The sequence below is a fragment of the Sceloporus occidentalis genome, unplaced genomic scaffold (genome assembly GCF_023333645.1).
Source record: "Sceloporus occidentalis isolate IW3139 unplaced genomic scaffold, rSceOcc1.0.p SCAF_5, whole genome shotgun sequence".
Classification (NCBI taxonomy): domain Eukaryota; kingdom Metazoa; phylum Chordata; class Lepidosauria; order Squamata; family Phrynosomatidae; genus Sceloporus; species Sceloporus occidentalis.
The window spans coordinates 163,976,276-163,998,895 of NW_028316985.1; the positions used below are offsets into that span (position 1 = coordinate 163,976,276).

General features: G+C 40.1%; 1 protein-coding gene across 2 annotated transcripts in view; it reads right to left on the reverse strand.

The window, feature by feature from the left end:
* Nucleotides 1–22,620, reverse strand: part of TET2 (tet methylcytosine dioxygenase 2) — an 83,632-nt gene that overhangs the window by 20,032 nt on the left and 40,980 nt on the right. Inside the window, exons 1-3 of one of the 2 annotated variants that reach the window (XM_089526034.1) lie at nucleotides 17,240–17,433; nucleotides 3,124–6,529; nucleotides 971–1,061 (exon numbers count right to left, since the gene is read on the reverse strand). In XM_089526034.1, coding sequence (XP_089382160.1) covers nucleotides 971–1,061; nucleotides 3,124–6,484 — 3,452 coding nt within the window. In that variant the 5' untranslated portion in view covers nucleotides 6,485–6,529; nucleotides 17,240–17,433. Of the gene's footprint in view, nucleotides 1–970; nucleotides 1,062–3,123; nucleotides 6,530–17,239; nucleotides 17,434–22,620 lie in introns of those variants that run through there. The other variant, XM_089526033.1, reaches the window with a different exon arrangement.

A 22,620-nucleotide genomic window follows, 5' to 3' on the forward strand; every position in this document is an offset into this window, starting at 1 on the left:
GAATTGTAAACTAAGGCAGGATATAGACCACCGCTTTGCGGCGGTCTCCCGCCGGCACCATTTGCTCTGCGAGGGAGCTGCAACAGCCAAACCGCGCGGCTCCCGCGCAGAGCAAAAAAGAAGCTCCATTTCGGAGCTTCTTTTTGCGGTGCCTTTATGATGTCGCGAGGCGCCGCTGGCGCATTCGCGATGTCATAGGCGCCGTGACACGTCTGGACGCTATGCGTTCAGTACGTAAACATGGCGGCCCCCATGTGGAAGGGGCGCCGCCATGTTGTACGTATTCTGTACGTACTAGGGTTAGGGGGGTGCGGAAGCACCGCCCCTTCCTAACCCTAGTACGTATAGAAGACGTACTATATGGCGGTTTGTATCCCGCCTTTGATCCTTAAGATGTTTTGGACTTCAGTTCCTAGAAGCCACAGCCAGCATCGCCCTGGGAACTGCAAACCAATACCTTTTTGTGGGCCAATTTTACATAATGCAATCAGACCTGCACATATCATTTGTTTAATCACCACTTGAAAACTGCTAAGATAGAACCAAAGAAAAGATTATGGCTTTATGCCTGATTAATATTCTGGGTTTTTTAAAGAAAAAACCAAATAGGCGCCATAGTAACTACCAAGTTTCCAAGGATAAGTATTAGCTTATTCCTACAAGAAATTAAATGGATCGCTCTAGCCTGCTTTCCTAGCCACTGCCAACATTTCTTTTGGCAAGGTGGTGAATGTTTGTTCCTGTTTAAATTTGCTGTCATCTGGCTGGGTGTAGGCAGTTTATGAGAGCAACTCAGCAGACCTGTCAAATTTTATGATTCTCCACTGAATAAGAGAGTCATGTTGGCAATGGTGGAATAGCCAACCTATCAGTTATTTCTTGCATGTGTAATTGTGGTGTTCTTTATCTATCTAGGCTGTGGGAAAATTGACATGGACAAATTTGCTAATCTGCTATGGTAATTCATTACCGTTCTTCCATTAGTTGTCTAATAGCAGCCACATTGGGACCAGCTCCTAGATGGGTATAGAAAGGGCCTTCATCTTTCTCAATAATCTGTTCTGTTTAAAACAAGATTGAAACAACAAAACACAAAGATTAATATTGTATTGCTTTTGAAGATTTTTTTCAAGGTCGCACAACAAAACTTTAATTCATTTATTTATTAAGGTCACTTTGGGTCAAATTTCTCCAAGAAATTATTTCAAGATACATACTGCACACAGAGAAAAATCAACCCATATGATATTTGGTTTCCTGAATTCTGGCTGGTTAAGTGTAATTATCTATTTGACAGTTCATTCACAGACTGATAAGAAGGGTGTGGAGATAGCTGTTATTTTCATTTCAGAAGAGAAAATATAATAGGCAATATTTGTACCACTGATAATGGTGAGTAATGTTTAGGATTAAATAAACAATTTGTTCTAACTCATAATGCAAAAAGTAGGAAATTGTGGTGGTGCATGGTTAACACAATTTCTCTGACAAAAGTCAGTTAGAGGCTGCTCTGCTGTGTTGTGATAAAATATCAAGATAAGTTTTTTAAAGTGTTTCAGAAAACGAAGCATCACCACTTCTTTTTGTTCTTTGATGCAGAGATACTGAAAGATGAAAAAAATTCTTAATATCATCTGTCTCAGCCATAGAGAAACTGGAGTGATGTTGGTTTACATCACTGTAATTATTCTTGACTGTGGCTACAATCCTTGAACCCTAAGGTTAAAGTCCTTGTTTTAAAATCTTAAAAACAAGATGGCCCTAGATTAGGACATCTGAAACTGAAAAACTAAAAAAAAAAAAAAAAAAAAAAAAAAGAACTTATTTTCATTTTGAAGTTAAAAATAAGAAGTCACTCACACTGAACTGCTCATTTAAAACTAGAGAAATTATTTTAATGTTAGGTACAATTCTACTTCCGTTGAAATTATTTTCACAATGTCATGAAGAATGATAATTGCTCAAGCTCCAAAGTCATGTGTCTTTAACTGTGGGTCTGCACTAATTCCATCTACAATGGGCACAGAGGTTTATAATTAAAAGTCCACAGTGATGTGCAGGGTGTGTAGCAAGATGCTGAATTTACGCTGTTCCTCTTACCCCACAGCCCATTCTGTGTGCGTGTATGCATGCATTCAAGTTGCCTGTCAATTTAGGACAACCCTATGAACTGGCTGCAATGTTCTTGCTCTAATGGTAGATGTTTTTGGTCAACAAACATCTTGCTCTCCTTTGCCTGGTTCAAGGGTGGGAAAAGTACACAGTATAAGCCTCAGACAGTCACAGAGGGCTCCTTTGTTTTCTTCACTCAAAATGTACCCTCTGGAGGGCATGGGGGCAACTTCACTGTTTTTGTGCCCTGGGCTGTTTTGGGACCATGGATTTTCCTTACAAAGGAGGATGTGACTTCTAGCCACTTCCTGTTTTGGAAAGAGACATCTCCTAGGCATAAAACAGTTTGTTTCCACCCATTAGATGTCTCAGACCAGTGATGGCCAGTCACCTAGAAGGTCCAAGCAGGGGGATGTGCTCCTCAAATTCTGGAGTGGGACATGTGCAATCATCACACTTTGGGTAGTTGTGCATCTCTGGTTTAGGTGTCCACTTTGCATTTCTGGCTCTGTTTAGGCTGGAGAGAAAGGGCATCAAATGCTTTTACTTTCTCTGAGCCAGCTGCTTGTACTATGCTTGGATTCAATATTAAGGTACCAGCTATATTCATTGCACATATTTACCCATGGGACATTCCTGACTTGATGGTCTACTCCCAAGAAAAAGAAGGGAGTGGATCACAGAGTCAGAAAGATTCCATGTCCAACTAAATTTTGGACTTGGTTTGCTCATAATTTTCTCCATGAAAGAAAGGGACAGGATGCAGTGGAACTGCTAAAGCCTGAGATTCTTACCAGGTTTAAATGTCTTCTCCAAAATAAATCATCTGAATAGAATTTCTGAAAAATGTAACTTCTCTTATATCATTATTTTTTTAAAAGCAATAATGTCTTCTGTATGGTAGGACAGAGAAAATGAAGGCATACCTTAAGTTGGATAGCCTGAGTGAGTTATAATCAAATAGAGAGTGTACTTATCACTGTCATGTTAAAAACATAAAACTCAGCTCACCAACGCAGCTGCATGAGGGGAAATCATACTGGGTCTTGACAGGTGTATCTAGTAAGTTTTTTACAGGAGTGTCAAATAACTTGGAAGGTGATTCTAAAAAATGATTGAGAGCTGTTCCAGCAGTTCTTTTAGTTGGCGTTTTTTCATTAGAATGAAAGGCTTGTTGATCTAACGAGGCAGCATGAAATTCTGCAGCATTGTAATTCCTTGACAGAATAGTGATGGGCCCTGCAGATTCAACTTTTATGTGTTTTGGTGATTTGATAGTAAGGGACTTGTGATCAAAGGGTGTTTTGACCTGAATCTGTTTCAGCTGCTGCTCCATGGTTTCAATGATACTCTTTTGTTGCATGTTCTCACAACCAAAGTTCTGAACCTCTTGTTTGATTGTTTTCTTCCATGTCTTGTTTTCCAACTGTCCAGCCAACAGAGGAAGACAGGCATTCAACTTGGAGCCAGCTTCAGATTTGATAGGTTTATTTTGACCCATAACGTGGCATGTATCAGATTTATTTTGGTTATTTTGTTGTTCTTGCTTGTTTAAAATGTGCCACCGGAGAGCAGCATGCTTTTGAAAATCCCTGTGGGGCTGAGGTGTAAACTGGCATTCCCTTTGATCTATTGCATGAGTTACTGTTTGCTGACTATATGGCATGTAACTTGGTTGAGTCTGGGTTGCTTGCTGGTTACACATGTTGGAGGTAAAATTAGTATATCCCTGTGTTTGCTGGAAGGGTATCTGTGGAGCTGATGTTCGTGGAGACTGGGGCTTTTGATCCTGAAAACACTGGGACATATCTTGTTTTGGGGTCATACTATTTGAATAATATTGCATATTTTGCAAGTCATGTGTCATGTTTTCTGAAAAAAGCTCTGTGTTCATTGGCTTTTCCTTTTTCTCAGAGATTAAGTGCATGTTGTTTGGGTAGGAATGCTTTATTACAGAATTAGCTTTAAAAGCATGAGTATTGATACCTGATCCCTGTTCTGATCTAGTCTGGGGGTTTTGTACTGGGAACTCACTTGATTTGAAGTAACTGTTTGCTGTTTCAAAACATTCCTCTAATTTAAACTGACTAAATGATGTACCTTCCAGTTGCTGCTCTTGACTGCTATGGGAATGGGGAAATGTCTGGGGAAGGTCTCTGTTCTTCATTTGTAATGTTGGCTGCTGGGAGTTTATGGTTAGTTGTGGACTCTGTGGCAATTGTACTGGCTGACTCTGGAGCATCTGTTGCAAAATATGGGAACGTAAAAATTGCTCATTCTCCAGTGGTGGATTATTTAAGTGCTGCGGTTTTAACTGTGCCTGCAAAGACTCTTCATTGTGATGTTCTGCTTGTGTCTCATAGTGAAAGTGCTTTTCATTTTGTTGCTGTTCATGGGATTTCAACAGTGTATCCATCTTTGCAGGCTGTGGAGGTGAGTGCTTTTGGAATTGCATTTGCTGGTCCGCTGTAAGGCGAGGAGGCAATTGTGTTGCCTCACCCTTGTATAGTGCTGGTATTTGCTCACATTGTGTGATATTCTGGTAACATGCATCTCCTGTACATCCTTTTGACCTATCAGGATTCTCAGAATACTGTTCTAGATGTGTCTGCTCTGCTGAATTTGACTGGAACTGAAGCATTGTCCTCAAAAGCACCTCATTTGATTTTGGTGGAGACTCATTGGGATGAAAGTGAGGGGAAGTCATTCCTGCCCAAGAAGATTGCATGTGAGATTTTGACTGCTGAAACTGATTTTTTACCAGGTCTTTTTCATTAGCACCAAGATTCTCCTGATTAATTTGGCCAAGGAGATTCTGAAAATGTTGCAACTCTTTACTGCTTCCTAATATTTGTGGGTCTTGAATGTGAGGCTCTAGTTTGGTCTGCAGTTCATTGGGATATTGTTGCCTGATTCCTGATGTCATCACAGAAAGCACCGGATCGGTTTCATTGCCAGACGGTTTTGAAACCTGAGCACCTTGTTGAAGACCCTGTTGAGAATTTAGTGCTTGGTGGCAGCAGTCAGGAATCTGAGTTGCTATTTCACCTTGTAGCTGCTGCTCTCCATTTTTCTCTCCATTAAAATGAGCTTTTTGACTTTGGGTTTCAGAAGGGTTATTATGTCCTTCTGAGCCCTCAGTGGATAGAACACTGTTTATTTCTGGTGTTGGAGATGAAGCTGCAACTGAAGGTGGACTGAAAGAACCTTTCTTGAACATGGAATCTTGTTGGAATAAAGCACCATTTTCATCTGCAGGCTCTGACAATCTTTCCAAACTATTGTTTTGAGCTTTCAGACTGTTGTTGGGATCCAGTGAGAAATCCTGACTGGTTAGTGAGTAGTCCAGATTGGGAACCTGCCCTGTGTTTCCTGGAGCAAAGTTCTCTGCAGGTGATTGGTGTGTATTTTCTGACTTTTGTTGCTGTAACTCTGGGTTCTGAAAAGTGTAGCATGATGGCAATATGGGTGGCTTATTGGAGTTTTCTGTATTGTGGATCTCAGTAGCCACAGAAGTTAGCACCTGAGGCAGCTCAGAATTTGAGGTTTGTGGGGAACTGATCTGCCCTGAGGTATGGGATGAATGTGGTATGCCACAAGCCAACTCATTAGTAGCCTGAGTGTTTATGGCATTTGTAAGAGATGTGGTTTTTTGCATTGCAATGGAAACATGGTCTGGGTTATAATGAGAGAGTGTTTTCTCAAGGAGTTCACCATGCATGTTTTCCATAGAAGAGGCTGAAACGATAGCACCATTAGGTATTGGCACTGCCTTGTTCTTGTGTAGGAAGGCAATGTCCCTCTTGTGGCAATTAATGTTTTCATTCTCCAGTTCATTCTGAATCTGGGGAGCATGAGGAGATTCTAAAGCACCACAGTTGTATCTTGAAGACTGTATAAGAACAGAAGCTGCACTTTGTTCCACCCTAAAATCCACCGAGTCCTTCTTCCTGCATGTGTTAGAAATATCTGGTTGATCACCATCATCTAATAAGGCATCTTTCCTGCCTTTTGTTTCTTCATCTTGTTTAAACTTCTTGTTCTGATAAAGCCCATACAGAGACGGATCACTAAAAGTGCGTTTTATCCCACCATTTTGCATATATCTGCTACAGTCTCTCTTTTCCTGCACAAAATCAGGGCTTATTCGATTATTTGCATTTCCTTTCAGAGCATACTTCATTTCATAGCTGTTCTTGAAATGCAGCCATGTGTGGTTGCCATTTACTTCAACACAAGCCTTCTTTGCTGATGGGATGCCATTTTGCAGCTTCACTGACAAAGGCTCTGCCTGGCAAACATGAGAAGGATTTGGTATTAGAAATGGGCTCAAACTATTGCCATCAACATGGTTGGTTCTGTCCTGTTCCATCTGGCCTACTCTGGGGCCATCCACAAGGCTGCCCTCTTACTGTATCTGAAAGAGAAAATGAGGGAGGGGGGAAAGCCATTCTTATTTGATACAACCCACATAAATTAACATGCCCACATAGTAGTTAAGTATTTATGTCTCCATAGTGTTCCCCTATTGCTCACTAAGTTATAGTATACTTTCTCTTTCTAAATCAAAGTCACTAAATTCACATTGAAAGAATTCATGCAAACTCTACTTTTGCTCCATAGCTAGCAAGTTCTATATCGATCCTTTTCTCATTGTGTGGAATCCCCATGGCAAAAATTCACTGAGGAGTTAACAATGAAGAATTGAGATAATGGTTAGCAAAACACACAACTGAATTGTATCAAATGTATTGTTCATTATAGGTTTGGAATCAAAACCTCCATTATCTTTAACATGTGTTCCACATCTCTAGACATGTGAAAGTCTTAAGAACATTGAGAATATATACATCACCTGACAGAGATTTAAGGGGGGGAATACCCATAGAAGAAATTATTCTGAATTTTAGAACTATCAACTCAGTTTTAAAAGCAATGCTTAGTATGTATTTGAACTGATCAATATATTGATAAGACAAATAAGAAAATGAATTTCCATATTATTTGAAAGGAACTTTTCTAGAATCCTAAAGGAATTTGATACATTTACAGCTTAACAAGAATTTAACAAGAGCAGACATGCACTGTTACAAACAGTAGCCATCTTTAATTACGAAAATTACAATGTATTTTAAATATACAAATAAACAAATATATCTTTAATGTTAAAAAAGCAACTTTAGGATGCAAACATTTAAATATTTTGTACTACAGCAACATTTTAGACCTAAAGATGCTATGTGAAAAACCGACAAAGTAGCTGTTTAAGATTCATTAGTAAATACTGAAGATTCAAGTTGAAGAAATCTATTGATATTCTGCTCAGGAGAATTGGTAAACTAATCATCTCACTTTGAAACAGAATCAAGTGGCTTGGAAATCAACTGGAAAAAGAAGCCATCCATGCAGGCTTTGTCATCATCCAATTTAGAGCATGGAAAAGGAGCCAGAAGGGAAGAATGCCCTCTCTGTTTACTGTCAATCCCCCAATTATTTCAGGTGAGGTTGGGTGGTAAGAAAAAGAGGAAGGAGACATCATTCGTTAATTGAGGCTTTAGTTGATCAAGACTTGCAGCAAGGACCTGTGTACACAGAGCAGCATATTCCTTGCTTCTTTGTGGGTGTTTGCAAAACAAAACAGAACATTAATATTGCAAAATAAATGAAAATGGAATTTTACTTAGTCATGCTTTATTTGATGTAGCAGAGGCAGCTACCTTCTTAGTGTATGTTTTAGGCATGTCCATGCACTATTTTAATTTTTTTTTAAATCCACCTTTTCAAGAAACTTATGTGTACTAACATTTAAAGTGGCAGTATGTTGTCATACAAATTGATATGCTTCATTACAGAGTTATCAGCAACTGCATTAAATGAAAGGTGCCATGACAAAGGAGACCCTTCAACATTATGCTGAACACTCTTCCTTTAAGAAGGAATTCAAAGATGTCCAAGGTACAAAACACACTGCAGAAATGATCCAGTTTGATACTGCTTTAACTGCCCAGACTCAATGCTAGAAAATTCTGGGAACTGTAGTTTTGTGAGATGTTCAGCCTTCTCTGTCAGAGAGCTCTGGTGTCACAATAAACTACAATTCCCAGGATTCTCTAGCACTGAGCCAGGGCAGTTAAAGTGGTCCCAAACTGGATTATTTCTGCAGTGTGTTTTGGACCCAGGATATAGTATGTGTTCAAGGCACTGTGGACACAGAGAGCTTCAATAATTAGTCTCTAAGTGTGGCTACAGCAGTGAAAATCCCTGCATGTGGCCATTGATTCTGCTGCACAACTCTTGTGTTTCATTGGCCATGTTGCACATCAGAAACACAGGCACAAATGCACAACTGAATGTGCATGCACATGCATGTGCATATTTGCACGCATACTGACACCCAGATGTGTATCTGCATGTAGCATAACACAACATGGGCAACTCTGCTTCCACAAACCTGAACTGAATACGGTCATTCCACATCAGACAAAAACATTCAACCACTTTTGTAGTGGACCATATCCATTTGAAAGACACTGACAGGATTCCAGCCACCACATAAAGTCAATTGTTTTCTTTTTAAAACATCTTATTCTACCTGGATATGCCTGAAATTGCAGATATATATCATATTCCTGGCTGCTACGAGGAGGGAAGCTTTTTTCCTTGGGTATAAAATGATTCCTTATGCTACACAAGGCGTTGCTAAAGTGCGAAGAACAAAGTCCAGCTGACTGTCTAATCCTGTTTATGCAAATCTTTTAAAGAGTCATAATCCCAGGTATAGAGAAGGCTGCTTTTTTTTTTTTTTTAGAAAATTACCTGGCATCTCTCTTCCTTTATAACTCTCAATAAGCAATCTCTGTGAAAGAAATCAGGTAATATGCCACATTTGTAAAGGCACTACTGCTCTTTATATAAGTTGACAATGTATACAAAAGCATGAAAACATAATACCAGTAACTATAACTCCCAAGATTGTTCCTGCAGAGGAACAATGGGTATGGCAACACTGCAGGAAGAATCACAACCTCCCTCTTCAAGATGGATGTAGTGCAGTTAACACTATCACAAACTCAGGAACTCTAAGATTTAACAGAGGAAAAGATTTCATGGAACATTGAGCACTGTGCTTTAAAGCAAAGGCACACTCTAGTGTTTTGAGAACCCCTTTGGTTCCTCTGACAGGAAGCAATGTTTGATCTAACCAGAGGTCACTTTCTAGTGGTTTTTGAAAACACTTGAAAGCCCAAATGGCTCCTCTAAAATTGATATTTGGCCAAAAAATGTTCATGGGTTGGGAACTGGGGAAGGGCAATGGCAGCATGAGAGTGTTAGTCATCTGATCCAAGCAGACTTTGCCTTTAGGGACCTTTGGCCAATGAGAGCACCAGAATACTGAAAGACCTGACTCTTTCCCATCCCCTACCTCCAGGCAGTATCTGACCTTTTCAACTCACTGCTTCTCTTAATTTAACATGGGATACACATATCTGTAGTTGTAACCACTCCTGGGTATTATAGCATTTCCATTTATCATGTTCCACAGCTTTTCCAGATGCCACCAGGGATGTGGATTTGATGTGAGAAGCAATTTTGGGTGGAGTTGGAGTTGAAGCCAGAGTTGGTGTTAGTAGAAATGTACCAATGCAGACTTTAAATTATGATATTAGATGCCTAGTTTGTTTCACATTTACTTGCATAGGAATTTAGGAAAGTTTTGTTGTTCAGAAATTTTAATCAGATAAAATAGACTCATTCTGAGTAGCCTGGTGATTCACATGGTGGTGGTGAAATACCTTGTACTGTTCTTACAAATTACTTTACATTTGTCATTTATGAAGGAGTTGGAGTCAGAGTTATACAGTAGAAATCTAGAGGAAACAGAATCGGAGTCAAAGGTTTGACATACTGACTCCATAGTCCTGATCCCCACACCATCTTAGTTCCCCATAGTTATTTGTCCCTCCTGGGATGCAGATCCTGGATTCATGGCCAATGATGTCAGCTTAGTAGCATCTCTAAATAGATAATAATTTTGAGCATTCCGTACTAACAAAACACAACAGAACCAACAAAAAGATCAGCGAACTAAAACCTATATTGAGAGTTGAATGTCATGTCATGTTTATAATTAAAGCAGTATTGCTAATTCAAAACTGGAAAGAAATGTGAATATGTTGATGTAATTAATACCTGCCTGAATTATTAAAACAGATACTTCCATACTGTAACTTCTTCATAAAAGGTGCTCCTTGAAGCAGTCTCAGACTGTAGCAGACATATTACTTTGACCCCCCCCCCCCCCCCAATTTCTCTAACATTGAGTAACAGATGGTTGGAATGGCTTGCTCCTCATTGTACTAGTTTACTGCCTTATAATGTAAGAAGGTAATAAGAGATTACAGAAATGGAGATTTCCCCCTCCCCCACAGATATCTAAAATGACCACATGCAAAAATATGGATAAAGTCTTGAAAGTCTTCAGTTTAAATCTTTTTTGTTCAACAGGTAAGCAATCAAAATACAGGGCAAGAGGAAAAAGCAATGATCAGTAAAGAGTTATCTAGTGCTTAAAGCATTGCTATAACATCACTGAAGTACCTTTGCCCAAGGAGAAGAAATGGCAATGACCTCTTCTGGCCCAGCTTTTAGCTCCTAGAAAAAGCAGATTGCAACAATGCATTTACTAGAGCTTGTTGTTGTGTGACTTCATGTCATTTCTGACTATGAGATTTTCTTGGGAAGTTGTTCAGATGAGGTTTGCCATTGTCTTCTCCTGAGGCTGAGAGCATGTGACTTGCCCATGGTCATCCAGTGAGTTTCATGGCTGAGCTAGGAATCAAATCCTCGTCTCCAAAGTTATAGTCCAATGCTTAAATCACTATGACACAAGAGCTTAGAAACATGATCATTGGAGGTTACAGATGCCCAGAATCTGATAGTGAAGGGGGAAATCTGGAAGTGGTGTTGTGAAGCAAACAAACAAAAAACAAACTTCTCAGAGCTGTGATATTTATTGGCACAGCAAAGTAAGTTCAGTTACGGTCAAGGCAAGTAAGGCACAGTCATGTCTGCTAAGGGAAGGTCAGGCTGAGGCTGGTTTAAACAAAACAGATGTTGTCAGAACCTTGGACAGAGCACTGTGCGGAAGTTGACTTAGAGGCACACAGACCATCTGATGCCTTGCAAAAGCTCACCAGATACCAAACTAGACCTGTTGTGAGCTCCGCCTCTCTGAAGAGTTTCTTTTGCTTTAGGTCAGTGTTTCTCAAAGGTTTTACCCTTGTGATCCTGTTTACACCTACATGCAGACAACACACACCCTAGCTCAATGTAGTATATGAATAAAAATATTTTGTTTGCTTAGTATGTGTATTTTTGTTCAGACATTCATGCATATTCATATCTTAACATTTTGTAAGGAAATATCTCTCTTCCTCCTTTAGGCAGAGGCTCCAAGTATCCTCCTTTACTTTCCCTTCTCCATGACAGAAAAATTATGGGAAAAGGAGGAGGAGGAATTGGGGTCTTGAACTCCCATGCCTCCCTTGAGCAACTACTGTACCCCTCCTAGGGTTCCACACCACCATTTGAGAACCACTGCTTGTTCTACGCTGATGGTTTCTACATCATGGTAGATTTTCCAAAATCTAAAGAGTCAGATGAAGCAATATTTTCTGATCTACAAGGTCTTATAGTGGTGGAGAGATTTTTGACTGTGGGTTAAAGCCAAGGAACATGGCAGGTATTGTGCCATTTGAGTCTCTCTATGTTTTTGTGAATAACATCATTTCCATCTGCTCTGACCTTGACCGCAGTACAAATGCAAGGTTGGCCATAGTACAAGTGCAAGATAGCCCTTTGACATCATGTAGCAATGTACTGAATTAATTTCTGATACTACTGACAGGATGCTTGTAGAGTTATAGTTTATCACCATGTTTCAATTTTTGCCATTCTAATTGGTGATATCTAGTTGACGACAGATGAATTTACCTTAATTTTTTTTATTAATTTGGAAATATTGTTTTTACTGTATGTAATGCCCCTTTAAGAAAAATTGAATGGAACATGGAAAAGAGAGATAGTTGCAAGGCTGGCTCTAAAGAAAGCTTCCATGGATTCAAATCATTTGCCTAAATACTTGTGAAATGTTCCTTTCCTGATTTGGGCAATGTGCATACATAGATAGTTGGGATTGAGAGACATCTGAAAGGTATTATTACAAATGCCCATTTCAAACTCTCACCAACACCAATTTTAGAATTTAAACTCCTATTGTCATTCTCGTCAGCTTGCACCAGAATACGGACCAAGAACTCTGTTGGATGCTCCTGGGCTTTCTATACAGTGGCATCCTTTCTGCTTATTTTACAATGCTGTAGGACTCAAAGGTACTGTGTTTCAGTCCTACCTACTAAGCTAGGAAGGTGGGGCTGGGGAACTCTGATTCAGTACTGTGCTATTTATGTTATGGGATCTCATATTTATTTTGTTATTTTGTCTCCCATATTATCTAACATCTACATGCAGCAATTGCAAATGAAACCCAAATGTATTTCATCCCTTCCCTCTAACCCAAGTATGCCATTAAATGCTCGGGAAAAAGTGCCTGGAGTTATAAATGTGCAAAACACAAAAACAAAAATGCTGAAAATAAATGCAGAAAAAGCAGAAGTACTATTAATAGACAATGGAACCATGGAGGTAGTTTGAACCTGTACTAGAGGCCCAGGTTTATAGATTTGGATCCAGTATTGCTTATAGGCACATAAAACAATCCATAGTTCCCTAACTCTGGTAGAAATGCCAATTGACACTCCTCTAAGAAAAGAAATATGACACACCCCACCCCCACCCCACCCCGCATACACCCAGGCTGTATCACTAGAGTGCATTATATGTGGTGCTGCCTTCAAAAAGTGTCCTGGGCATGTTACAGATGCGCCAAAGCGGCGTAGTAGGGTTGACTCTGTGCGTATTAGGGTTGAGAAGGGGTGTCCCTTTCGGACGCCCCTAATACGGACCAAGTCCATACAAAATGGCGGCGCCCGTTCCACACGGGTGACGCCATCTTGACGTAGCAAGCGCGTTGCGTCCGTATGTCGCATGGCACATATGATGCCATGAGTGTGCCATTGGCGCCTTGTGACATCATAATTGCACCGCAAAGAGAAGCACCGTTTTGGCGCTTCTTATTTGCAGTGCAGAGGAGCTGTGCGGTTTGGATGCTGGGGCTCCTCCATGCTGCAAATGACGGCGGCGGTGGCAGACTGCCTGTTTTGGGCGGTCTGTAATGCACCCTGATTAACATGATAGCCTGGATCTGTTACAATGAGAACATTTTGCCCAAAATTTGAAATTCTCTCTAGTTCCCATTTACCTTGCTATGCAGCAAGGCAAAGAAACCAGTTTCAGGCAGTACCATGTTATATGTTTTGTTGAGGTAAATAAAGGGTGTCTGAATGCATTGAGAGTATTTTAAAACAGTTGCATCTGGGCTCTACTTGAGGCAACAAAGTATCTATGGGACAAAAAGGTAGTGAGAAATCTATCATTTGTACAAATAATAAAAATTTTAATTAAAATAAAAGGTAGTGAGAAATCAGGTACCTTAAAAGAACTTTCTCCTCTCTCTACCATTTTCCAGGTCCCTTGCCTTTTAAGGTTGGACAGGTGGCTACTAGGAAGAGAAGCTCCTGCAATTCCTCTTGATTATGGTGCTTCCTCCTAAGAAATAAATGTGAGGCACCATCTTTCCTACCCTACTGAGTGTATCAGTTACTGTTTTATATGTCTATGAAATAGCCACATATTATGGCATCACTTTCTTTTTTGTATTAACAACATCCCCCCCCCCCCTTTTAAGTCTACACTGCTCAAACACAGCAGGTGGATTTCCAGCCCCTTCTGCAACTACTTGAGCCAGGTACATATCAGCAGTACATTTCCTCCCTGAAAACCATGATTAATTAGAAATTCAAGTCACATCAGTAGCATCTGTGAAACAATTATTGAATCTAGGACCAACCATGCAGCCTAATCCATCATAATTATGACTAGCCTCCTTGAAGATTACTTAGAACAGCACATTAGTGTGCAAATAGATGAGGATTTTATTCTTCCAATGTGCATTGTAAGTAATTCCACCCATACCAATTGACACTTTGTGGCACATGGAAATGTTGATATATTACCTTTCTCATATGGGGCACAAACTATAAACACCAATATTTTATTGCTCTTGCTCTTTTAAAAATACATCCCTGGCTGTTTCTTTTTAGCCCTGCCACTCCCTTCATTTTTCACAAGCTTCCTTTTCAAAACTTCAGAAGAGATGGTGTAATGACTGGACCCACCAGACATTTGAGGACTCCTCTCAGGCACCAAAGGGTTAAGGTGGGGGGAGGTGCATGCTAATAAGAGCTTACATCACAGATGACATAGGGCTCAATTGGCCAATCAGTTGAACAGGACCGGGAGTTTAAAGAATCTTCCCAACAGAGATTTTAAAAGGCCCCTGAGTCCATGTGGTTTCAGTCTTTCTTTCGTATGGCCCATGTGGCCTTGTGAGTTTTCCTTGTTTGTGAGCCCAGATGTTGGGCCTGTGCCAAGAGGGCAGCCTTAAGGGATGAGGGTTGAACTAGGCAATGGGGGCCAGCTCCTCGCATCCAAAATCCATCAAGGACTGCAGATGCCATCTCAGTATGAGTATCTTAGGAAATGTGTTAGCTAGAGCATCTAGGGGCTATTATTTTTATCTTTTGGCTTGCCTAAAATGAACATCTTGTAACTATGCATTCTGTACCTGCAATGCAGGGAGGCCTTGTATGAATGATAACTTATTGTTCTGTACTGTCTAGTTAGAATAAATACTTTCTTTAGAGGTATATGCTGTCTCTGTACACATGCCTGAGCTTGGTTGTTCCTTGCTTAGGTTAGCAAGGGAAGGAAACTATGGCGCGTTACAGACCGCCCAAAAGTGGTCGGTCTACCGCCACCATCATTAGCTGCGCCGAGAAGCCCCAGCGGACAGACCGCGAGGCTTCCCAGCGCAGCTAAAAAGAAGCGCCGAAATGGTGCTTCTTCTTGGCACCCGGAAGTGGCGCCACGAGGCGTGAGGCGCACACTCGCGGCATCACTTCCACCACACCATGTCCGGACGCTGTGCGTCCGAGACATAAAGATGGATGGGCGCCGCCATTTACTACGCGCTCCGCGCGTCCTAGGGACAGGGCCGGTTAGGAAGGTAAGACCCTTCCTAACCCTAGCATGCCCCTTTCTAACCCTAGTACGCACAGAGCGCGTAGTAAATGGTGGTCTGTAACGCGCCTTTAAGTCCTTAGTAAGTCTCAGTGTATGCTAAGGGGAATTCATTATAGGTTCACTGGGTGGTGACAGCTTGACTGGAAGATCTCAAGGGGTTTCATTCAGCTCAGCAGGGAGTGGGAACAGAGACCCAGGAGACTAGGGAAATTAATGATCTGCTGTGGGTTAAGGGCCAAGAACAGGGTTGCTGTTTGGCTGCTTGGACCCCAGGGATCATCACAAATGGAAATTTACCAAACATGGGATTACCTCACCCAAGAAAATCTTTGTTCTGTTGGGTCTAGCAAGTTTCAAATGGAAGATTCCACAATTTCACCATTCTGTAGATAAACCCACCTTCTTTGCAGTTTTCAGACATAGACACAGAATGGGCAAAACTTGTCAACTGAGCCTTTCTTGGTCCAACTCTCTCATGGCCAGGAAATGAGCACCTAAGAAAGTTCACTACTAATGTTTTTCCTTGTCTGATGAGGCAATCTCTCTGGCTAAGGGCCAAACATTATATTAACAAGGTTCATATTTAATGCATCTGCTTGTTTTTCATTTTAAAAATAGAAATCATCAGGGGATCAGATCAGGGTTAGGCTATGGCATAAAATAGTGTTGTGTTTGCTCTTTCAACCCTTTTTTCCCTTCCCTACATGGTGTTCCTGATTAAAATCTCTGTTTCTCCAAAGCTATTATTTGGTAGAAATTGAAAGTTATTTGTTCTGATTCAGAAGACAAGCTGGTTCTTGTACCAGAAGCAGTATTCAGGTTGATTTTTGTTCCTACTCTAGTAACAGTAGGATAGGGGTAACCTAATTCCTTGCACATTGCAGCCCCAATCTTGCTGACTCCCCCAATACAATGTTAAATGTAACTGCACACTTAACACAATGTGGCATACTCTGGGATACTTCAGAGTAATGTGTGTTTCTTAAAGACACATAATATTTTTATTATTCTCGGAAGTGTATTACATTACATCAGAGTAATGTGTGAAGCTGCCATTGAACAACCTTCAAATGCAAAAGAATACAAACAGTGAAGCCTGCTAACTGGATTTCTTTTATGTTGCTTTCCAGTAAATTAGCACATTGTCTGTTAGAGGGGGAAAAGATGGGTGTTGAAGGAAAGACTCTTTTTTGGAGGGTTATTTAAAAAATGTCTCTGTGAAACCAGTTTGGTTCTATAAGGGAACACAATTTTGTAAACCAGGCTTACCAGGTCTAATAAATGTGGACTTCAGGATAATTACTACCCATTTCTTTTTACAGGAAAATACTTACTTGAAGAGCTTCTCAACCACAAATGACAAGCCCCAGCCAAAAATATTTATCCTTCCTTTATCTCATTGTCCCTTCACTACTTTTAGAATGATAAGAGGGCTATATTTCATGAAAGCTCATTATAGTAAATTTATTAGCCTTTAAGTTGTCACAAGAATCTAATGTTCACCAAAGCCCCTCTTTATTCTTTTAAGAAAGCTGGAGAAAACACTGTTCCTGGCACATTAAGTGATGTCTAGTTTAAAATAAAGTGCTCTCACAGTACACATATTGCCTTCATGCTCTGTACATTTTCTGGAAACATCTGGCTGGCCAATATGGGAAGCAAAATGCTGCTTTAGATGTACCTTTGCTAAATCAAAATAGATATATGATCACAAAGGCCTCGTTAATCCTAATTTAGAACTTTATATTCTTTCATCTTTCTAGATACAGATTAGGACACAGATTGCAAAAGTTAAACCTCTCCTTTTATATGATCTTACAGAAAGAATTACGATGATGTTTATAAAAAGATGCCAGATTCTCACATATTCTTTGGAGGTGGTGTTGATGCCCATAACAATATAGAAGAACTTGAATCCCACTCTAGCATCTTTTACAATCAACTCAGCTCATGGAAGCTCTTTTGGTCAACAGAAAAGCCAACCTTGGATTGGGATACGGGATGTAACTGAAGTCCTTCTAAAACAGTGCTGCTCAAAGTGGTGGGTCCTGTGCTGTTGCTGCTTCCTGCAAGTTTTAGGAAGAGAAAGAAAGAATTGTACCAAAAAGGGCAAAAATATACTGCTTGTCCCTGACATATTGGGGAGGGGGGATTTCTGGTTGCCCACATCATACAGCACTGCACTAAAGGACCAGGTTCACAGAAGAACATCAGCTAAAATCCAGCATCAGTACAAGATCAGCATTGTTCCAAGATGGTGAAGTTGCTCATGTTTCCAAGCATGTTTATGCCCAGATTTGGCTGGTGCTTCATGGAGCTGGCAGATCTGACCACAGCAATCCACACCTCAATTATCTGTCATTCACAGAAATGCCCTTTATGTAGGGCTACCACTGAAGAGTCTTAAGAAGCTACCACTTATGAAAAATCTTATGGTGAAGTTTTTGCCTAGTTTCTCTTCAACCAGCTATACCAGCTCTCCAGTTTGAACCAATTCATTGTGCTGGTTTTATAGCTTCAGATCAGGGAAATCTGAAAGACAGATTCTTTTCATACAAGCCTGGCCAGAACCTGCAATTTCAACTACAAGTCCTGTTGTATGGTCCACCACTGAGAAAGATAAGTTTGGTTGCCACATGGATTAGGGTCTATTTTGTAGCAGCCATCTGGCTATGGAATTCCCTAGGAAATAGGCTGGCCTCTATTCCTATGATGTTTTAGAAACTGCACTTATTATTGTTGGTTAAATAGATTTTATTGTTTTAAGCTGCATGTCCCTTCAAGAAGACCTCCAAAGATGAAGACTTCCACCACCATCTGAGGCAATCCATCACACTGTTGGACACTTCCTACAGTACAGATGTTCTTCCTAATGTTTAGGTGAAATCTCTTTTTGTAGCACTTGATTCATGTTCTAGTCTCTGGAGCTGCATAAAACAAGCTTGCTCCATCTTCTACATCACATCCTTTTAGAAATTTAAAGATAGGTATGTCCTCTTAGTTGTCTCTTCTCCAAGCTAAATATACTTAGGCCCATTCTACACAGGCCTTTGCCATGCCCCCAGTACGTCCTAGGGGTTGGCCAAGGATGCAGTGTCCAATCAGCCCTCACCCCTACAACGTACTGGGTATGTCAAAATGGTGGCGCTCTATACACATGGACGCTGCCATTTTGACATTGCGGATGCTTAGCGTCCACATGTCGCGGCACGGCAATGATGCTGCAAGTGCGCAATTGGTGCCTTGTGGCGTCATAACCATGCCGCAGAAAGAATCCGCTTTTTGTGGGTTCTTTTTGCTGCGCCAGGAAATCGCGTGGTTTGTCCGCTGCGGTTCCCTGGCGCAGCAAACACGAGCGCCGGCAGAGCGCCCTTTTTGGGCGCTCTGTAAAGCACCTTAGCTTCCCAAGTTGTTTCTCATAAGGTTGGTTTACAGACCAATGATCAACTTGGTCATTTTTCTCTGGTCATGTTCCAATTTGGTGACTTCCTTCTTGAACACTGGACACAATATTCCAAATGTGGTCTGACCAAAGCAGAATAGGGTAGGACTACTACTACTTTTGATTCAGACACTATACTGTTGATGAGACTCTTTGCAATTCAGGACTTATTCTACACATAAATGCTATGTTCTTGCAAAAGAACATAGCATTTTCTGACAGAAAATCATCTTCTCTGCACAGAAAATGACAATTTCTGTGCACACTCCCCCACATTTGTGCCCCTTCCCACAGAATGAATTATATCCAAACTGTAGATAATCCTTGGAAACGGCAGTTTTCAAAGATTTTCTCACATTGGGTTAAAAATTGGCAAAAATATTTATTCTGGTCTATGTGAATAAAATTTACAAAGATTTATCTCTCTAGTGTCTGATTATACAGTGATACTACTACTGTGAGTATAGTGGATACATGGAAGGTTTTAGGGGGAGTGTGTTCATGGAGACTGGCAGGAGGGGGGTGTCAAAGATTTTGCCCAAGAAAACTCCTATTTGTTAGTGACAAATAAAACCACTGATGCATGGCCTAAAGACAGAGGTAAAAGACATGCTTGTGACATGCAAAATCCCTTGAGGTGAAGGGTGAGTGAATCTTCATTAACAAATAGTTCCAAGGAGAAATTACCAGCACTGAATATAGACAGCTACCCAAGAAAGGATAAATGTTATACATCAGTTCTAAACAGTTATGTAAGACCACAATTCAGAATCAAGTGCTTACGCCAAAATGAAAGCATTCCAAGTGAAATATAATTTTCATTGCATTTCCGTTTGCATCCATGCCTCATCTTCCAGACATTTTGTTTTCAAAGCTATAATTGCGCCAAATATTTTAACCTCATTTCCCAAGTTATTAAATGTATTTTAGCCAAAGATGCTTATTTTAATATTTCTCAACTTTTTGTTTCCATAAGTACCCTGAAAACATTGCAAATCCATCAGTCTCTGTGCTTCAAATGTTTGCTATAGTATATGGCTCTTTACATAAAAAATTTTCAAAATTCTTTTGAATTTTCCACTTTTAACTATTGTAATCCCAGCACTGATGCATTAATTTTTAAAAAGATTTTCCATTGAAAAACTAATTTGTCTTCTTTCCTTTTCACCCTAAACTAGGACAATGACACATCAGGCAACATGAGAATTAAAAAAATGTATTAGGAAAATGAGGCATATTACTCTTAGCAATTGTTTGCTTAGGACAACAACATGATTGGAGGCTGTGAGCAGATCTGATTAAGAAGAAAATCCTTTGGCTAAGATCCAGGAAACCACTGAATCCCATTGTTCATTAATTTTATATAATGTAGGTGATGATAACAGTTTGGGTCTTGGCTAGTAGGTTTCTTCATAAATTTGATGGCTTCTCACTGCAAATGGTTAAGTAGAATGGCTTCCACTAGAATTTATTTTAGAGAGGTCAGGTGGGTGGCCAATGTAGTCAACAAGGCAACATCAACAAAGAGGTTGTTTGCACTGCAGAAATAATGCAGTTTGACACACTTTATCTGCCATGGCTCAATGTTATGGAATTCTGGGAACAATAGTTTTGTGAGACATTTAGCTTTTCTGTCAGAGAGCTCTGGTGCCACAATAAACTACAATTCCCAGAATTCCATAACATAGTGCCATAGTAGTTAAAATGGTGTCAAACTGCATTATTTCTGCCATGCAGATGCAGCCCAAGAGTCCTATGCACCTTAAAGACTAACAATGCTTATTTGACATAAGCTCATGCTTCTTTGCCACATTTTTCAGTCCAGCTATGCCTAAGATGAATTTTCAGGGTTGTAGCCACATCAGTTGGTTGTAGCAATATTGCAGCACCCTAAAGATAAATAAATTTATTATGGCATAAACTGTCATTAACAGCTTCAAATATAAATGACAGTTAAATATTTAGTTACATTTGTATCTCTGCTGAAATGATCTCAAGGTGGTATACATACCTTTCCTCCTTTCCACTTTATCTTGCTACAAATACGTTTAGGCTAAGAGAGACAGCAGTGTAGACTTGAATATGGATTGCTCCAATTTATTCCTAGACTATAACCAATATATCAGCTAGTTCTCCTATGAAACACAGGGCATTATATGCTAGTTATTTGCTAAGGCGACACCTTTTATTTCTTATTGGCCCAAACTTAGCAAATAACTAGCATATTTATCTGGAGTTTCTTACGGAGTTTTTACTTGCAGTATTTACAGAACCTCTTTCAAGAGGTCATGTAATAAACAATTGGACCACACCCTAAAACATCTGAGTAGTGTTGTTGTCTTGCACTTTGTCCACTGAGTAAGATGTACCTTATGCTATATTCTTCTTGTTGGGCAGATGTTACCATAATGGCAGTAGCTGTTTCCTGGCCTACAGTGGCAAAGAGTGAGGCTGGAGAAGAAGGGAAGTGTCCTGAATGCTAGGCCCAGGTCATGGCTAATGTTTGTAGACTAAGAGGTGGCAGGACAGGCATTTCCCTCCTGCTTAGCAACATTTCACAAAGAGGTTGACAAAAATCAAAACAGCACTGAATAGCATAAGCAATTGGCTCAGAACACACTTAGGAATCCATATTGGGAACAGGTGCCTAATCTTTTTATGGAAACACGGTCAGAGGGGCATGCCAAACATAATTTCAGTGGATAGAGAAGCCATTCAAAAGCTTGATCTTAAAACTAATTCCAGCAACAGATGCATAGGACTGGAGAGAAATGCAACACTGTACTAAAGAGTTAGTGAACAGAAATCCAACAGTCAGTTGATGTTGGAATCTTTCTCCCATTTCTCCAAATACATACAGACTGCAATAGACAATAGTAATACTGTATATATCATCTATAAGTCTAGAAATTTCAGTCAAAAAATTGACACAGAAAACCTGGGTTGACTTAAGGTACGTGCTATACCTAAGCTCTTATGTATAAAAAGGAAATCATTCCCTTTCCTGAGTTGAGTGAAGAGAGGTGAGAGCTTAGGCCATCTGGGAGCACCTAAAAGAAGCATAGATTGCCTCTACTCTCTCCACCATGGCATCACTTCTGACCTTTTTGAATATCTGAGTGAGATATGGTGGTGGAAGCTCTTTGGCACTTCCCTTCAATGGAATGCCAAGAGCAATTGGGCTTCAAAGGATATGAATATCATTTATGTATGTTGGTCCAGCCTTTAGTGTGAGCACAGACAGTTATGTCTGATGGAATTTTGCAAGTTCTTTGGTATCATTTCTCTTTGCTTCATCCTTTACATCCTTTGTCACATGCCTCTTTTACTCTCAACTCATCCACGAATCATATCAAAATCCATAATTTTGGTCCCAAAGCCTACCCTCGGCTTATAGTGACTTACTGTCACTTGACTTATAGTTGACTTATAGTCAAGTATATAAGGTACTTATTCTAAATTCCATTCAAAGCACAACACAACACTATTTCCTTTGAAGGTATAGTAACCTTCTCTTTTACCTTTCTTTTAGGGAAATTAATTAATATGCTTGTGTGTGTGTGTGTGAGTAGTCATTTTGCTGGTTTTGAATAAAAGAACAGAAAATATGCAGACTGAATTTTATTTCTAGTTACAAGTTCTAGTCTTTGCCAATGATGACTTGGAACTAGGATTTTGAACATAGGGGACTTTTGTACTCCTTCCCAACCTCACCTTCCTTTTCAAGTGTTTTCAAAGCTTTGAAAAAAGCTCTCTGACTTTGCTCTGGCAGGCTGCCATCTACTGCCAACCCAGTTCAGCTC